The 19,034-nt window shown below is 57.4% G+C and overlaps 1 protein-coding gene across 1 annotated transcript in view; it reads right to left on the minus strand.

Moving 5' to 3' along the window:
• The window catches only part of LOC139229626 (histone-lysine N-methyltransferase EHMT2-like), a 151,925-nt gene that overhangs the window by 106,507 nt on the left and 26,384 nt on the right, over positions 1-19,034 (minus strand). The window contains 5 exon segments of the mRNA XM_070861136.1: positions 2,457-2,681; positions 6,839-7,002; positions 8,612-8,729; positions 12,209-12,358; positions 16,247-16,393. Coding sequence (XP_070717237.1) covers positions 2,457-2,681; positions 6,839-7,002; positions 8,612-8,729; positions 12,209-12,358; positions 16,247-16,393 — 804 coding nt within the window.

A 19,034-nucleotide genomic window follows, 5' to 3' on the forward strand; every position in this document is an offset into this window, starting at 1 on the left:
GGGGGGGCAGAGAGCGCGCGGGGGGGGCAGAGAGCGCGCGGGGGGGGGCAGAGAGCGCGCGGGGGGGGCAGAGAGCGCGCGGGGGGGCAGAGAGCGCGCGGGGGGGGGCAGAGAGCGCGCGGGGGGGGCAGAGAGCGCGCGGGGGGGGCAGAGAGCGCGCGCGGGGGGGCAGAGAGCGCGGCGGGGGGGGCAGAGAGCGCGCGGGGGGGGCAGAGAGCGCGCGGGGGGGGCAGAGAGCGCGCGGGGGGGGCAGAGAGCGCGCGGGGGGGCAGAGAGCGCGCGGGGGGGGGCAGAGAGCGCGCGGGGGGGGCAGAGAGCGCGCGGGGGGGCAGAGAGCGCGCGGGGGGGGCAGAGAGCGCGCGGGGGGGGCAGAGAGCGCGCGGGGGGGGCAGAGAGCGCGCGGGGGGGGCAGAGAGCGCGCGGGGGGGGCAGAGAGCGCGCGGGGGGGGGCAGAGAGCGCGCGGGGGGGGCAGAGAGCGCGCGGGGGGGGCAGAGAGCGCGCGGGGGGGGCAGAGAGCGCGCGGGGGGGGCAGAGAGCGCGCGGGGGGGGCAGAGAGCGCGCGGGGGGGGCAGAGAGCGCGCGGGGGGGGCAGAGAGCGCGCGGGGGGGGCAGAGAGCGCGCGGGGGGGCAGAGAGCGCGCGGGGGGGGCAGAGAGCGCGCGGGGGGGGGCAGAGAGCGCGCGGGGGGGGCAGAGAGCGCGCGGGGGGGCAGAGAGCGCGCGGGGGGGCAGAGAGCGCGCGGGGGGGCAGAGAGCGCGCGGGGGGGGCAGAGAGCGCGCGGGGGGCAGAGAGCGCGCGGGGGGGGCAGAGAGCGCGCGGGGGGGGCAGAGAGCGCGCGGGGGGGGCAGAGAGCGCGCGGGGGGGGCAGAGAGCGCGCGGGGGGGGCAGAGAGCGCGCGGGGGGGCAGAGAGCGCGCGGGGGGGGCAGAGAGCGCGCGGGGGGGGCAGAGAGCGCGCGGGGGGGGCAGAGAGCGCGCGGGGGGGGCAGGGGCAGAGAGCGCGCGGGGGGGGCAGAGAGCGCGCGGGGGGGGCAGAGAGCGCGCGGGGGGGGCAGAGAGCGCGCGGGGGGGGCAGAGAGCGCGCGGGGGGGCAGAGAGCGCGCGGGGGGGGCAGAGAGCGCGCGGGGGGGGCAGAGAGCGCGCGGGGGGGGCAGAGAGCGCGCGGGGGGGCAGAGAGCGCGCGGGGGGGGCAGAGAGCGCGCGGGGGGGGCAGAGAGCGCGCGGGGGGGGCAGAGAGCGCGCGGGGGGGGCAGAGAGGCGCGCGGGGGGGGCAGAGAGCGCGCGGGGGGGCAGAGAGCGCGCGGGGGGGGCAGAGAGCGCGCGGGGGGGGCAGAGAGCGCGCGGGGGGGGCAGAGAGCGCGCGGGGGGGCAGAGAGCGCGCGGGGGGGCAGAGAGCGCGCGGGGGGGGCAGAGAGCGCGCGGGGGGGGCAGAGAGCGCGCGGGGGGGGCAGAGAGCGCGCGGGGGGGGCAGAGAGCGCGCGGGGGGGCAGAGAGCGCGCGGGGGGGGGCAGAGAGCGCGCGGGGGGGCAGAGAGCGCGCGGGGGGGGGCAGAGAGCGCGCGGGGGGGGCAGAGAGCGCGCGGGGGGGCAGAGAGCGCGCGGGGGGGCAGAGAGCGCGCGGGGGGGGCAGAGAGCGCGCGGGGGGGGCAGAGAGCGCGCGGGGGGGGCAGAGAGCGCGCGGGGGGGCAGAGAGCGCGGGGGGGGGCAGAGAGCGCGCGGGGGGGCAGAGAGCGCGCGGGGGGGCAGAGAGCGCGCGGGGGGGCAGAGAGCGCGCGGGGGGGGCAGAGAGCGCGCGGGGGGGCAGAGAGCGCGCGGGGGGGGCAGAGAGCGCGCGGGGGGCAGAGAGCGCGCGGGGGGGGCAGAGAGCGCGCGGGGGGCAGAGAGCGCGCGGGGGGGGCAGAGAGCGCGCGGGGGGGGCAGAGAGCGCGCGGGGGGGGGCAGAGAGCGCGCGGGGGGGGCAGAGAGCGCGCGGGGGGGGCAGAGAGCGCGGGGGGGGGGGGGCAGAGAGCGCGGGGGGGGGGGCAGAGAGCGCGGGGGGGGGGGCAGAGAGCGCGGGGGGGGGGGCAGAGAGCGCGCGGGGGGGGCAGAGAGCGCGCGGGGGGGGGGCAGAGAGCGCGGGGGGGGGGCAGAGCGCGCGGGGGGGGGGGCAGAGAGCGCGGGGGGGGGGGCAGAGAGCGCGGGGGGGGGGGCAGAGAGCGCGGGGGGGGGGCAGAGAGCGCGGGGGGGGGGGCAGAGAGCGCGGGGGGGGGGCAGAGAGCGCGCGGGGGGGGGCAGAGAGCGCGGGGGGGGGGGCAGAGAGCGCGGGGGGGGGGGGGCAGAGAGCGCGCGGGGGGGGGGGCAGAGAGCGCGGGGGGGGGGGGCAGAGAGCGCGGGGGGGGGGGCAGAGAGCGCGGGGGGGGGGGCAGAGAGCGCGGGGGGGGGGGCAGAGAGCGCGCGGGGGCAGGTACATGTGAGCCCACCTTGCTGGATTTGTCCGAGTCCGCTCTCCCATCCACCGAGTAGCCGTCATAGAAGAGACTGAAGTCGTCGCCAACCTCGGGATCCCAGTCGTCCAGTGCTTCCATTCGCTCGTCCTTCCCAAGCTCCGCCTCCTTCGAGAGGTCCAGCACTGGGATGGACCCGACCCCACTGCTGACCACTTTCGCCTCCTGGTGGTGGACCCTGCTCACTGATCCGCTGAATCTCTGCAAAGCAACAGGCACCCGCCAATTCAATTTTGCAGTTTACCCTTTTATACTTTTTTATATTCTCTCTCCGCTGAAGAGGTGAAAAAGCCCGTGCTGTGAATCGTGAGTCTATATTGCAGAGAAACCTCCTCACGCCCCCTTTTTCTGCGGTGTCTGTGGGGCAGAAATTCCGCCCTCCATGGGTCCGTACGGAGCGCGTACAAAGTTTCCTACGGACATGGGAAGGCGTCGGAAAAGCTGGTTTTCAGCGCTGGAAACCGGCTTTTCCGATCCGTGCAGTTTCTGGTTTGACCGATCCTCCACACCTCGGGAGCGAGGACATTTGCAGGGAACGAATGCGGGAATTACCCATATCTTGCCCGGCAAATGTCCTCAAAACTCTTGTGCCTGATAAAAAGCAGGCTCAGAGCCGACTGTTGCAGGCGTTGTGTGTTTTAAAAACACACACAAAAACATGGCCAAATACAATTATAAAAACACATTTTAATTCTTGAAGGCGCTGCCCTTTACCCTCAGTTTATTTTAAACCATAATTTAAAAAACTTTTTAAAAATCGGCAGAAATTCCGCATCATCTCAGTTTTAAATGGGCGGCCCCTTATTCTAAGATTATGTCCCCTAGTTCTAGTCTCCCCCATCAGTGGAAACATCACAGGAACATAAGGGGAGGAGCGGGCAGGGAATAAAACCACAAAATACTTGCATTTCCACAGTGCCTTTGACGATCTCAGGGAATCCCAAAGCGGTTTGCAGCTAACGAGGTAATTCTGAGGTGTAGTCACTGTTGCAATGCAGAGAGGATGTTTCCACTGATGGGGGAGACTAGAACCTCTCGCCCTGCAATGTGCCAAGAGTGGAATTCAGGCTGGCGAGTATGCAAGGATGTGTTTATGGTAGAATTCTTCATTAAGATGGAGAGTGACAGTGTTAATTCAGAGACTAGGGTCCTGAATTTGGGGAAAGGTAACTTCGATGGTATGAGACGTGAATCGGCTAGGATAGACTGGAGAATGATACTTAAAGGGTTGACGGTGGATAGGCAATGGCAGACATTTAAAGATCACATGGATGAACTTCAACAATTGTACATCCCGGTCTGGAGTAAAAATAAAACGGGGAAGATGGCTCAACCGTGGCTAACAAGGGAAATTAGGGATAGTGTTAAATCCAAGGAAGAGGCTTATAAATTGTCCAGAAAAAGCAGCAAACCGGAGGACTGGGAGAAATTTAGAATTCAGCAGAGGAGGACTAAGGGTTTAATTAGAAGGGGGAAAATAAGAGTGTGAGAGTAAGCTTGCAGGGGAGATTAAAAACCGACTGCAAAAGCTTCTATAGATATGTGAAGAGAAAAAGATTAGTGAAGACCAATGTAGGTCCCTTGCCGTCAGAATCAGCTGAATTCATAATGGGGAACAAAGAAATGGCAGACCAATTGAACAAATACTTTGGTTCTGTCTTCAATAAGGAAGACGCGAATAACCTCCCGGGTGTACTAGGGGACTGAGGGTCCAGCGAGAAGGAGGAACTGAGGGAAATCCTTATTAGTCAGGAAATTGTGTTAGGGAAATTGATGGGATTGAAGGCCGATAAATCCCCAGGGCCCGATAGTCTGCATCCCAGAGTACTTAAGGAAGTGACCCTAGAAATAGTGGATGCATTGGTGTTCATTTTCCAACATTCTATAGACTCTGGATCAGTTCCTATGGACTGGAGAGTAGCTAATGTAACACCACTTTTTAAAAAGGAGGGAGAGAGAAATCAGGGAATTATAGACCGGTCAGCCTGACATCAGTGGTGGGGAAAATGTTGGAATCAATTATTAAGGATGTAATAGCAGCGCATTTGGAAACTAGTGACAGAATCGGTCCAAGTCAGCATGGATTTATGAAAGGGAAATCATGATTGACAAATCTTCTGGAATTTTTTGAGGATGTAACTAGTAGAGTGGACAAGGGAGAACCAGTGGATGTGGTGTATTTGGACTTTCAAAAGGCTTTTGACAAGGTTCCACACAAGAGATTGCTGTGCAAAATTAAAGCACATGGTATTGGGGGCAATTTATTGACATGGATAGAGAACTGGTTGTCAGACAGGAAGCAAAGAGTGGGAATAAACGGGTCCTTTTCAGAATGGCAGGCAGTGACTAGTGGGCTGCCGCAGGTCTCAGTGCTGGGACACTAGCTATTTACAATATACATTAATGATTTAGACGAAGGAATTGAATGTAATATCTCCAAGTTTGCAGACGACACTAAGCTGGGTGGCAGTGTGAGCTGTGAGGAGGATGCTAAGAGGCTGCAGGGGGACTTGGATAGGTTAGGTGAGTGGGCAAATGCATGGCAGATGCAGTATAATGTGGATAAATGTGAGGTTATCCACTTTGGGGGCAAAAACAGAAAGGCAGAATATTATCTGAATAGTGACAGATTAGTAAAAGGGGAGGTGCAACGAGACCTGGGTGTCATGGTACATCAGTCATTGAAAGTTGGCATGCAGATACAGCAGGTGGTGAAGGCGGCAAATGGCATGTTGGCCAGCCACACTGCGATATGAGAGCGCACTGGGTCCGTGCAGCAGAGCAGGTCTCCAGCCGTCCTGGTTAACCCTTGCCACTGGATAAAGGCCGAGCTCTGTCAAGCCCGTGTGGTGGCTGATGTGCTACGGTCACCACACGTTAAAACAATCCAGGCTCAGGCATCTTCCACCCTTCAGGATGTAGTTCGGGATCCGGAATATTATCATCATCATCATCATCGGGCGGTCCCTGGAACCAGGAGGACTTGCTCCCACATGGGTTCACAGATGTTTCAATGGAGGGCCCGATATTCCAGTCCTGAACTCCAATTGAAGGGTGGAAGATGCCTGAGCCTGGATTGTTTTAACGTGTGGTGACCGTCACACATCAGCCACCACACGGGCTTGACAGAGCTCGGCCTTTATCCAGTGGCAAGGGTTAACCAGGACGGCTGGAGACCTGCTCTGCTGCACGGACCCAGTGCGCTCACATACCGCAGTGTGGGCCGGGCCCGTGCTGCCCCTGGGCCCTCGGCTCTTCTGGGCCCCGTACCCTCATTCACTGCACCTCTGCCACGACCCCTCATCTTTGTCAGGTCCCCCATTGTAACACCTGTGAACTCAGCCCTTTTTGGCGTGGGACCGCCTATGACGATGATGAGACACAAGGGCCCCAGTCTGTACGGCTACACTGGCAAGGATGCACGATGGTAAACATAGGAACATAGGAAACAGGAGCAGGAGTAGGCCATACGGCCCCTCGAGCCTGCTCCGCCATTTAATACCATCATGGCTGATCCGATCATGGACTCAGCTCCACTTCCCTGCCCGCTCACCAGAACCCTTAATCCCTTATCGGTTAAGAAACTGTCTCGTCTTAAATATATTCAATGTCCCGGCTTCCACAGCTCTCTGAGGCAGCGAATTCCACAGATTTACAACCCTCTGAGAAGAAATTCCTCCTCATCTCAGTTTTAAATGGGCGGCCCCTTATTCTAAGACCACGCCCCCTAGTTCTAGTCTCCCCCATCAGTGAAAACATCCTCTCTGCATCCACCTTGTCAAGCCCCCTCATAATCTTATACGTTTCGATAAGATCACCTCTCATTCTTCTGAATTCCAATGAGTAGAGGCCCAACCTCCTCAACCTTTCCTCATAAGTCAACCCCCTCATCTCCGGAATCAACCGAGTGAACCTTCTCTGAACTGCCTCCAAAGCAAAGGGTTGAGGAACAAATGCAAATTTCAACGGGAAAATGGATTCGAATTTGTCATGTGGCAGTCAGCAACTTCAGTACACACCCAAGCAGGCCTCAAAGGCAAAGGCTTCGACATTACTTGCCAATATTACCCGGCACACACCAGTGTGTGCACAGGATCACTTTGATCACTATTCGAGAAGAAATAGGAGGAGCATTAAATGGGCGGCCCCTTATTCTATCCCCCTAGTTCTAGTCTCCCCCATCAGTGGAAACATCCTCTCTGCATCCACCTGGTCTTAATCTTATACGTTTCGATAAGGTCACCTCTCATTCTTCTGAACTCCAATGAGTAGAGGCCCAACCTCCTCAACCCAAGGGCCTGCGGAAGCGTGCAGCGGCCGACCTGGGTCGCGGGACAGCGCGGGTTACCGGTACTCACCACGGCCCCGCAGCCAGTCGTCTGCTCGAGGCCGGGCCTCGCTCCGGTAACGCACCGTGCAGCCCCCAGCGGGGTTGGCTCCTTGGCCATCTCTTCCTTCAAGAGACTGATCTTCCTCTGGGGCTCTGGGCCCAAGTTCTCGGCCTTCCTCCTCTTGAACAGTCCTGTGCGTCGGCAGAGAGAAAAGACAACTGCCGGATCAGGAACGAGCTCGGTGAGAATCGGGGAGCGAACCCGCATCAACAAGGGACCTCAGGGCGCCCCCCCCAAAGCGCTTTATAGCCAATGAAGTGCTTTTGAAGTGCGATCGCTGTTGTAATGTAGGACATCGCACCAACCAACTTGCTCACATCAAGCTCCCACGACCACGAACAGCAATTTAATACTGACCAGATGCTCTACTTTATTGAGGGATTAATATTGGCCCCAGGACACCCAGGGGAGAACTCCCCTGCTCCTCTTCAAAATACTGGCCCAGGGATTTTTTTACGCCCACCTGAGATCCATGAATGGCAGCCCCTCCGACAGTGCGGCACTCCCTCAGCACTGCCCGTCCGACAGTGCGGGACTCCCTCGGTACTGCCCCTCCGACAGTGCGGCACTCCATCAGTACTGCCCCTCCGACAGTGCGGCGCTCCCTCAGTACTGCCCCTCCGACAGTGCGGCGCTCCCTCAGCACTGCCCCTCCGACAGTGCGGCGCTCCCTCAGCACTGTCCCTCCGACAGCGCGGGACTCCCTCGGTACTGCCCCTCCGACAGTGCGGCACTCCCTCAGTACTGCCCCTCCGACAGTGCAGCACTCCCTCAGCACTGCCCGTCCGACAGTGCGGGACTCCCTTGGTACTGCCCCTCCGACAGTGCGGCACTCCCTCAGTACTGCCCCTCCGACAGTGCAGCGCTCCCTCGGTACTGCCCCTCCGACACTGCGGCGCTCCCTCAGTACTGCCCCTCCGACGCTCCCTCAGTACTGCCCCTCCGACAGTGCGGCGCTCCCTCAGTACTGCCCCTCCGACAGTGCGGCACTCCCTCTGTACTGCCCCTCCGACAGTGCGGCGCTCCCTCAGTACTGCCCCTCCGACAGTGCGGCGCTCCCTCAGTACTGCCCCTCCGACAGTGCGGCACTCCCTCGGTACTGCCCCTCCGACAGTGCGGCGCTTCCTCGGTACTGCCCCTCCGACACTGCGGCGCTCCCTCGGTACTGCCCCTCCGACACTGCGGCGCTCCCTCGGTACTGCCCCTCCGACAGTGCGGCACTCCCTCAGTACTGCCCCTCCGACAGTGCGGCGCTCCCTCGGTACTGCCCCTCCGACGCTCCCTCGGTACTGCCCCTCCGACGCTGCGGCGCTCCCTCGGTACTGCCCCTCCGACATTGCGGCGCTCCCTCGGTACTGCCCCTCCGACGCTCCCTCGGTACTGCCCCTCCGACACTGCGGCGCTCCCTCGGTACTGCCCCTCCGACATTGCGGCGCTCCCTCAGTACTGCCCCTCCGACAGTGCGGCGCTCCCTCAGTACTGCCCCTCCGACAGTGCGGCGCTCCCTCAGTACTGAACTGGGAGTGTCAGCCTGGATTATGGGCTCAAGTCTCTGGAGTGGTACTTGAACCCACAACCTTCTGTCTCGGTGTGCCAGAGTTCTAGCACTGAGCCCCGGCTTTCACATAGCTGATAGAGGCTCACATACATACATGTACAACAGAAAGCTTTCTGATCGAATGAGGGAGGGCAGAACGCGTGTCGAGTTGCTGCTAATTTTTAAAGGGCCGCTTGCTTTACCTGTCTGGGCACCTGCGGCTGTATTGGCCGCTTCTCCACCAGGCATCAACTCGAACTGTATACTTTGCTTAACAAGACTGGTGTGGCCAGAGTTGCCTTTCATTTCCACAAGCTTTATCTAAAAACAAAACAAAGCACGTTTTATACACGAATTAAGGCAAGACAACTCTCTAAGTGAAAGAAATTCTCCTCAGTTCTCATCTGTAATCTATGCATCTGTGAGGATGGATGTCCTGCATGGGAGTCCTGTATCGCTCAGAAACATAGAAACATAGAAAATAGGTGCAGGAGTAGGCCATTCGGCCCCTCAAGCCTGCACCACCTTTCAATATGATCATGGTTGGTCATGCAACTTCAGTACCCCATTCCTGCTTTCTCTCCATACCCCCTTGAGCCCTTTAGCTGTAAGGGCCACATCTAACTCCCTGTTCAATATATCTAACGAACTGGCCTCAACAACTTTCTGTGGTAGAGAATTCCACAGGTTCACCACTCTCTGACTAAGATGTTTCTCCTCATCTCGGTCCTAAATGGCTTACCCCTTATCCTTAGACTGTGACCCCTGGTTCTGGACTTCCCCAACATCGGGAACATTCTTCCTGCATCCAACCTGTCCAATCCTGTCAGATTTTTCAGCAGCTAGCACAAGTCGCTGGAGAAATATCACCAACGATGTCTCCGCAAGATCCTGCAAATCCCCTGGGAGGACAGACGCACCAACGTTAGCGTCCTCGACCAGGCCCAACATCCCCAGCATCGAAGCACTGACCACACTCGACCAGCTCCGCTGGGCGGGCCACATTGTCCGCATGCCCCGACACGAGACTCCCAAAGCAAGCGCTCTACTCGGAACTCCTTCACGGCAAATGAGCCAAAAGTGGGCAGAGGAAACGTTACAAGGGACACCCTCAAAGCCTTCCTGATAAAGCGCAACATCCCCAACGACACCTGGGAGTCCCTGGCCAAAGACCAGTCCGCCCTAAGTGGAGGAAGTGCATCCGGGAGGGCGCTGAGCACCTCGAGTCTCGTCGCCGAGAGCATGCAGAAAGCAAGCGCAGGCAGCGGAAGGAGCGTGCGGCAAACCAGTCCCACCCTCCCCTTCCCTCAACGACTATCTGTGACAGAGACTGTGGTTCTCGTACTGTTCAGTCACAGTAGGACTCATTTTAAGAGTGGAAGCAAGTCTTCCTCGATTCCGCCTATGATGATGATGATGGTGATGAAGCAACATCTGTAAGGATGCTCACAGGTTTTTAGAGCTGTCCTGTGCGGAGGGGAGCGGGTAGGTCCGATGGCCTCCTCGTAGGACTGCTCCTGGGCCTGGCCAAGGGTGCCATCAGCCGGTCCAGGCAGCGGGCGGTCGAGGGGGTCGTTCAGCCCGACTGCCTGCCTCTCTTCCGCGGTTACATCCGGGCCAGGGTGTCCCTGGAGATGGAGCACGCGGTGTCCACCGGTACGCTCGCGGCCTTTCGCCAGAGGTGGGCGCCGGAGGGACTGGAGTGCATCATCACCTCCCGGCAACCAAATTCTAACATGACGGGTTACAGTTCCTTTAATAAGGGGGCCTCAGCTTTATCTGTTAATTAAAATAGTTGTAGAGCTGTTGAGTTGGGAGTGGCTTAACCAGTCACGTGATGTTCACAGGACTCAATAAAACCCCAGCCAGTTGGGTTCGGGGGATCCACGATGGGGCAGGTGGTTGTGAGCCTGGTGGATGAACTGGTAATGTGTCGTGTGATTGTTAAACCTTTGCTAATAAACCAACTTGCTCTTAATAGCAATGTGTTGCTGTGAATTCTTCAGCAAAGAACCCATGAAGCAAATACATCAACACCATCTAGATCTTTCCCAATGATTCTGACTTATGAGGAAAGGTTGAGTAGGTTGGGCCTCAACTCATTGTGATTCAGAAGAATGAGAGGTGATCTTATCGAAACGTATAAGATTATGAGGGGACTTGACAAGTTGGATGCAGAGAGGATGTTTCCACTGATGGGGGGAGACTAGAACTAGGGGGCATAATCTCAGAATAAGGGGCCGCCCATTTAGAACTGAGATGAGGAGGAATTTCTTCTCTCAGAGGGTTGTAAATTTGTGGAATTCCCTGCCTCAGAGAGCTGTGGAAGCCGGGACATTGAATAAATTTAAGACAGAAATAGACAGTTTCTTAAACGATAAGGGGATAAGGGGTTATGGGGAGCAGGCAGGGAAGTGGAGCTGAGTCCATGATCGGATCAGCCATGATCGTATTAAATGGCGGAGCAGGCTCGAGGGGCCGTATGGCCTACTCCTGCTCCTATTTCTTATGCTGTGATGTCCCCTGCTCTTCTTCGAAATAGTGCCATGGGATAGTTTACATCCACCTCAGTTTCACAAAGATGGCACCTCCGACAGTGCAGCGCTCCCTCAGCACTGCACTGGAGTGGAGTGTCAGCCTGGATTTTTGTGCTCAAATATCGAGGGTGGGACTTGAACCCACAACCTTCTTACTCAGAGGCTTAAGTGCTGCCCACTGAGCCACAGCTGACACAATAGAATACTCTCGGATAGGATAGAACACGATCGAAGGCTATATGATATCATCGGCGGTCCCTGGAACCAGGATGACTTGCTTCCACATGGGTTCACAGATGTTTCAATGGAGGGCCCGATATTCCAGTCCTGAACTCCAATTGAAGGGTGGAAGATGCCTGAGCCTGGATTGTTTTAACGTGTGGTGACCGTCACACATCAGCCACCACACGGGGCTTGACAGAGCTCGGCCTTTATCCAGTGGCAAGGGTTAACCAGGACAGCTGGAGACCTGCTCTGCTGCACGGACCCAGTGCGCTCACATATCGCAGTGTGGGCTGGGCCCGTGCTGCCCCTGGGCCCCCGGCTCTTCTGGGGCCCCGAACTCTCATTCACTGCACCTCCGCCCCGGTCTCTCGCCGCTCCTCCGCCACGATCTCTCGCCCCTCCTCCGCCACGATCTCTCGCCGCTCCTCCGCCCCGATCTCTCGCCGCTCCTCCGCCCCGATCTCTCGCCGCTCCTCCGCCCCGATCTCTCGCCGCTCCTCCGCCCCGATCTCTCGCCGCTCCTCCGCCCCGATCTCTCGCCGCTCCTCCGCCCCGATCTCTCGCCGCTCCTCCGCCCCCGATCTCTCCCTGCTCCTCCGCCCTGATCTCTCGCCGCTCCTCCGCCCCGATCTCTCGCCGCTCCTCCGCCCCGATCTCTGGCCGCTCCTCCGCCCCGATCTCTCGCCGCTCCTCCGCCCCGATCCCTCGCCGCTCCTCCGCCCCGATCTCTGGCCGCTCCTCCGCCCCGATCTCTCGCCGCTCCTCCGCCCCGATCTCTCGCCGCTCCTCCGCCGCCCCCCAGAGTATCAGCCATGATCATATTGAATGGTGGTGCAGGTTCGCAGGGCCGAACAGCCTACTACCGCTCCTATTTTCTATGTTTCTACGTGACACCGACCTGTGCACTAACCAGGGCTAACCTCACACGAGTGCCACATACAAATACGGTTGTCACAACTTCCAAGTTACTGGGTCTGGTGTCCCCGCGCCTGGCGATATCGGAGCTGGGTGAAGACTGACCCACTCCTTGCGACGTACCTGAGCGGGGCTGGGTTTAAACATGGACTTCCTTGCTCTGTGAACCTTCGGTTTGTCCGCCTGGCCCTGGTGAGCATTCTGACTCTCTGCCGCCGACAAATCACTCCCGCCCCGGCCAAACATCTCCCTGGGCAGACTCCGGGCCAAACCCTGAATCCGGTGCACATGGGAGGGGGGGGGGGGGAGGGGGGGGGGGGGGTGAAAGAGAATGAAAAGGAGGGAGAGAGGACGGAATTAGCACACCTTACTGTTAGCTTTATAACCGCGTTGAATAGGCTCGCTGCTTCTCTGCGAAACTCATTCCCACTCAAAGCGCACGCACTTTCACAATGTTCCCATGATCCGGTTATTATTCTAAAATGTCGTCAAGCAATGGATGCACGACACAAAAAGCTCCAGTAAAGTAAGCACCGCTGTCTTGGTTTTTTTTTTTAAACACTGTTGCTATTTTAACATGACTGCAATTTGCTGATAAAAGATCATAGGGCCAAAATTGTCCATGACTGCCTCCGCACACACACACACACACACAGACTCCCTCTCATCATACCCGCGCTCACTCTCTCTCCCCCCCGCTCGCGTGCTCTCTCTCCCCCCCCCCCGCGCGCTCTCTCTCTCTCTCTCTCTCTCCACACACGCGCTCAGTCTCTCTCTCCCCACGCGCGCGCGCTCTCTCTCTCCCCACGCGTGCACTCCCTCTCTCTCTCTCCCCACGCGCGCACTCTCTCTCTCCCCACGCGCGCACACTCTCTCTCTCTCTCTCTCTCTCCCCACGCGCACACTCTCTCTCTCTCTCTCTCTCTCTCCCCACGCGCACACTCTCTCTCTCTCTCTCCCCATGTCTATGTATTGACTGGGCTAACCAAACTGGTAGCAATGCGCTGGAGAAGGATTTCCTGGAGTCTATTCGGGATGATTTTCTAGACCAATACGTCGAGGAACCAACCAGGGAGCTGGCCATCCTAGACTGGGTGATGTGTAATGAGAAGGGACTAATTAGCAATCTTGTTGTGCGAGGCCCCTTGGGGAAGAGTGACCATAATATGGTAGAATTCTTTATTAGGACGGAGAGTGACACAGTTAATTCAGAGACTAGGGTCCTGAACTTAAGGAAAGGTAACTTTGACGGTATGAGGAGTGAATTGGCTCGAGTAGACTGGCAAATGATACTTAAAGGGTTGACGGTAGATAGGCAATGGCAAACATTTAAAGATCACAAGGATGAACTTCAACAATTGTACATCCCTGTCTGGAGTAAAAATAAAGCGGGGAAGGTGGCTCAACTGTGGCTAACAAGGTAAATTAAGGATAGTGTTAAATCCAAGGAAGAGGCATATAAATTGGCCAGAAAAAGCAGCAAACCTGAGGACTGGGAGAAATTTAGAATTCAGCAGAGAGGACAAAGGGTTTAATTAGGAGGGGGAAAATGGAGTACGAGAAAGAAGCTTGCCGGGAACATAAAAACTGACTGCAAAAGCTTCTATAGATATGTGAAGAGAAAAAGATTAGTGAAGACAAACGTAGGTCCCTTGCAGTCGGACTCAAGGTGAGTTTATAATGGGGAACAAAGAAATGGCAGACCAATTGAACAAATACTTTGGTTCTGTCTTCACGAAGGAAGACACAAAGAACCTTCCGGAAGTACTAGGGGACCGAGGGTCTAGTGAGAAGGAGGAACTGAAGGAAATCCTCATTAGTCAGGAAATTGTGTTAGGGAAATTGATGGGATTGAAGGCCGATAAATCCCAGGGGCCTGATAGTCTGCATCCCAGTGTACTTAAGGAAGTGACCCTCAAAATAGTGGATGCATTGGTGATCATTTTCCAACAGTCTATCGACTCTGGATCAGTTCCTATGGACTGGAGTGTAGCTAATGTAACACCACTTCTTAAAATGGGAGGGAGAGAGAAAACAGGTAATTATAGACCGGTTAGCCTGACATCGGTAGTGGGGAAAATGTTGGAATCAATTATTAAAGATGAAACAGCACATTTGGAAAGCAGTGACAGGATCGGTCCAAGTCAGCATGGATTTATGAAAGGGAAATCATGCTTGACAAATCTTCTGAATTTTTTGAGGATGTAACTAGTAGAGTGGACGAGGGAGAACCAGTGGATGTGGTGTATTTGGACTTTCAAAAGGCTTTTGACAAGGTCCCACACAAGAGATTGGTATGCAAAATCAAAGCACATGGTATTGGGGGTAATGTACTGACATGGATAGAGAACTGGTTGGCAGACAGGAAGCAGAGAGTCGGGATAAACGGGTCCTTTGCAGAATGGCAGGCAGTGACTAGTGGGGTGCCGCAGGGCTCAGTGCTGGGACCCCAGCTATTTACATTATACATTAATGATTTAGATGAAGTAATTGAGTGTAATATCTCCAAGTTTGCAGATGACACTAAGCTGGGTGGCGGTGTGAGCTGTGAGGAGGACGCTAAGAGGCTGCAGGGTGACTTAGACAGGTTAGGTGAGTGGGCAAATGCATGGCAGATGCAGTATAATGTGGATAAATGTGAGGTTATCCATTTTGGGGCAAAACATGAAGGCAGAATATTATCTGAATGGTGGCAGATTAGGAAAAGGGGAGGTGCAACGAGACCTGGGTGCCTTGGTATATCAGTCATTGAAAGTTGGCATGCAGGTACAGCAGGTGGTGAAGGCGGCAAATGGTATGTTGGCCTTCATAGCTAGGGGATTTGAGTATAGGAGCAGTGAGGTCTTACTGCAATTGTACAGGGCCTTAGTGAGGCCTCACCTGGAATATTGTGATCAGTTTTGGTCTCCTAATCTGAGGAAGGACGTTCTTGCTATTGAGGGAGTGCAGCGAAGGTTCACCAGACTGATTCTAGGGATGGCAGGACTGACATATGAGGAGAGACTGGATCAACTGGGCCTTTATACATTGGAGTTTAGAAGAATGAGAGGGGATCTCATAGAAACATACAAGATTCTGACGGGACTGGACAGGTTAGATGCGGGAAGAATGTTCCCGATGATGGGGAAGTCCAGAACCAGGGGTCACAGTCTAAGGATAAGGGGTAAGCCATTTAGGACCGAGATGAGGAGAAACTTCTTCACTCAGAGAGTTGTGAACCTGTGGAATTCCCTGCCGCAGAGAGTTGTTGAGGCCAGTTCATTGGATATATTCAAGAGAGAGTTAGATGTGGCCCTTACGGCTAAAGGGATCAAGGGGTATGGAGAGAAAGCAGGAAAGGGGTACTGAGGTGAATGATCAGCCATGATCTTATTGAATGGTGGTGCAGGCTCGAAGGGCCGGATGGCCTACTCCTGCACATATTTTCTATGTTTCTCACACATTTTCTCCCCCCGCGCACACGCTCTCCCCTCTCACTCTCTCTCGCTCTCTCACCCCACACTCACTCTCCCTCCCGTCCATTCCACTCTCCCTCCCCCTCCACCCCACACTCCCTCTCACTCTCCCTCCCCCCACACTCCCTCTCACTCCCCCTCCCTCTCACTCCCCCTCCCCCCCACACTCCCCTCCCCCACCCTCCCTCCACTCTCCCTCCCTCCCTCCCACACCCCCTCACCTCCTCCCCCGAGGCAGCAATGGGTCACTAAGCATTTCTGACCAGGGTGCTGGATGGGCCGACCCATCCACAATGGTTTTAATAGCCGGGCCGACCAATGGCAGCGACAGGTTGGGCCGGGCCGCCCACAGGGAGGCCGCTCTTGGCCAACACCCTCCCTGGGGGCTCAGTGGGTGCCAATAAAGTGGCTGCAGAGCTCGCAGCGGCCCTCCCCTTTAACAGGGGGAGGAGACATTGGCCCGTGTCGCACTGACTTCACCAACGCCGTGCTAACGTGCGCACAGCGGCACTGACGGCCAATCCCGCCTCCCGCCCCGAAACATCGCCCGGACGAATTGCAACATTTAAAGGCGGCCGATCTCCTTCCGTGGATCGGGACGGAGAATAATCATACATTGCGACTTGCGCGCCCGGTTTGGGGCGGAGGCCATCGCGGCCCCTGTCGGTCGCCTCCCCCCCGCCATGCCTCTCCCCCCTCGTCGTACCTGACCCATGCTGCCGGCGAGAAGCGATTTCCTCGCTCGGTGAATCTCCGGGTACTCCTCCGGGCCGGGGACCGTGACCTCGGTCTCGGCAGCCGCCTCGCCTCCCGGCCGTCCCATCGGCAAGCTGGCCATCTTCTTCGCTAAGGCCTGCGTGGGGGGTGGGGGAAGCAGAGCGCAGGGTCAAAGTGGGTTATGGTCGGGGGGGGGAGGGCGATGGTGGTGAGGACAAGGGTGCGGGAGGGACAGAGGGAGTGAGAAGGGGATGGAGTGAACGAGAAGGGGATGGAGTGAACGAGAAGGGGATGGAGTGAACGAGAAGGGGATGGAGTGAACGAGAAGGGGATGGAGTGAACGAGAAGGGGATGGAGTGAACGAGAAGGGGATGGAGTGAACGAGAAGGGGATGGAGTGAACGAGAAGGGGATGGAGTGAACGAGAAGGGGATGGAGTGAACGAGAAGGGGATGGAGTGAACGAGAAGGGGATGGAGTGAACGAGAAGGGGATGGAGTGAACGAGAAGGGGATGGAGTGAACGAGAAGGGGATGGAGTGAACGAGAAGGGGATGGAGTGAACGAGAAGGGGATGGAGTGAACGAGAAGGGGATGGAGTGAACGAGAAGGGGATGGAGTGAACGAGAAGGGGATGGAGTGAACGAGAAGGGGATGGAGTGAACGAGAAGGGGATGGAGTGAACGAGAAGGGGATGGAGTGAACGAGAAGGGGATGGAGTGAACGAGAAGGGGATGGAGTGAACGAGAAGGGGATGGAGTGAACGAGAAGGGGATGGAGTGAACGAGAAGGGGATGGAGTGAACGAGAAGGGGATGGAGTGAACGAGAAGGGGATGGAGTGAACGAGAAGGGGATGGAGTGAACGAGAAGGGGATGGAGTGAACGAGAAGGGGATGGAGTGAACGAGAAGGGGATGGAGTGAACGAGAAGGGGATGGAGTGAACGAGAAGGGGATGGAGTGAACGAGAAGGGGATGGAGTGAACGAGAAGGGGATGGAGTGAACGAGAAGGGGATGGAGTGAACGAGAAGGGGATGGAGTGAACGAGAAGGGGATGGAGTGAACGAGAAGGGGATGGAGTGAACGAGAAGGGGATGGAGTGAACGAGAAGGGGATGGAGTGAACGAGAAGGGGATGGAGTGAACGAGAAGGGGATGGAGTGAACGAGAAGGGGATGGAGTGAACGAGAAGGGGATGGAGTGAACGAGAAGGGGATGGAGTGAACGAGAAGGGGATGGAGTGAACGAGAAGGGGATGGAGTGAACGAGAAGGGGATGGAGTGAACGAGAAGGGGATGGAGTGAACGAGAAGGGGATGGAGTGAACGAGAAGGGGATGGAGTGAACGAGAAGGGGATGGAGTGAACGAGAAGGGGATGGAGTGAACGAGAAGGGGATGGAGTGAACGAGAAGGGGATGGAGTGAACGAGAAGGGGATGGAGTGAACGAGAAGGGGATGGAGTGAACGAGAAGGGGATGGAGTGAACGAGAAGGGGATGGAGTGAACGAGAAGGGGATGGAGTGAACGAGAAGGGGATGGAGTGAACGAGAAGGGGATGGAGTGAACGAGAAGGGGATGGAGTGAACGAGAAGGGGATGGAGTGAACGAGAAGGGGATGGAGTGAACGAGAAGGGGATGGAGTGAACGAGAAGGGGATGGAGTGAACGAGAAGGGGATGGAGTGAACGAGAAGGGGATGGAGTGAACGAGAAGGGGATGGAGTGAACGAGAAGGGGATGGAGTGAACGAGAAGGGGATGGAGTGAACGAGAAGGGGATGGAGTGAACGAGAAGGGGATGGAGTGAACGAGAAGGGGATGGAGTGAACGAGAAGGGGATGGAGTGAACGAGAAGGGGATGGAGTGAACGAGAAGGGGATGGAGTGAACGAGAAGGGGATGGAGTGAACGAGAAGGGGATGGAGTGAACGAGAAGGGGATGGAGTGAACGAGAAGGGGATGGAGTGAACGAGAAGGGGATGGAGTGAACGAGAAGGGGATGGAGTGAACGAGAAGGGGATGGAGTGAACGAGAAGGGGATGGAGTGAACGAGAAGGGGATGGAGTGAACGAGAAGGGGATGGAGTGAACGAGAAGGGGATGGAGTGAACGAGAAGGGGATGGAGTGAACGAGAAGGGGATGGAGTGAACGAGAAGGGGATGGAGTGAACGAGAAGGGGATGGAGTGAACGAGAAGGGGATGGAGTGAACGAGAAGGGGATGGAGTGAACGAGAAGGGGATGGAGTGAACGAGAAGGGGATGGAGTGAACGAGAAGGGGATGGAGTGAACGAGAAGGGGATGGAGTGAACGAGAAGGGGATGGAGTGAACGAGAAGGGGATGGAGTGAACGAGAAGGGGATGGAGTGAACGAGAAGGGGATGGAGTGAACGAGAAGGGGATGGAGTGAACGAGAAGGGGATGGAGTGAACGAGAAGGGGATGGAGTGAACGAGAAGGGGATGGAGTGAACGAGAAGGGGATGGAGTGAACGAGAAGGGGATGGAGTGAACGAGAAGGGGATGGAGTGAACGAGAAGGGGATGGAGTGAACGAGAAGGGGATGGAGTGAACGAGAAGGGGATGGAGTGAACGAGAAGGGGATGGAGTGAACGAGAAGGGGATGGAGTGAACGAGAAGGGGATGGAGTGAACGAGAAGGGGATGGAGTGAACGAGAAGGGGATGGAGTGAACGAGAAGGGGATGGAGTGAACGAGAAGGGGATGGAGTGAACGAGAAGGGGATGGAGTGAACGAGAAGGGGATGGAGTGAACGAGAAGGGGATGGAG

This window comes from Pristiophorus japonicus, chromosome 19, assembly GCF_044704955.1.
Source record: "Pristiophorus japonicus isolate sPriJap1 chromosome 19, sPriJap1.hap1, whole genome shotgun sequence".
Taxonomy (NCBI): domain Eukaryota; kingdom Metazoa; phylum Chordata; class Chondrichthyes; family Pristiophoridae; genus Pristiophorus; species Pristiophorus japonicus.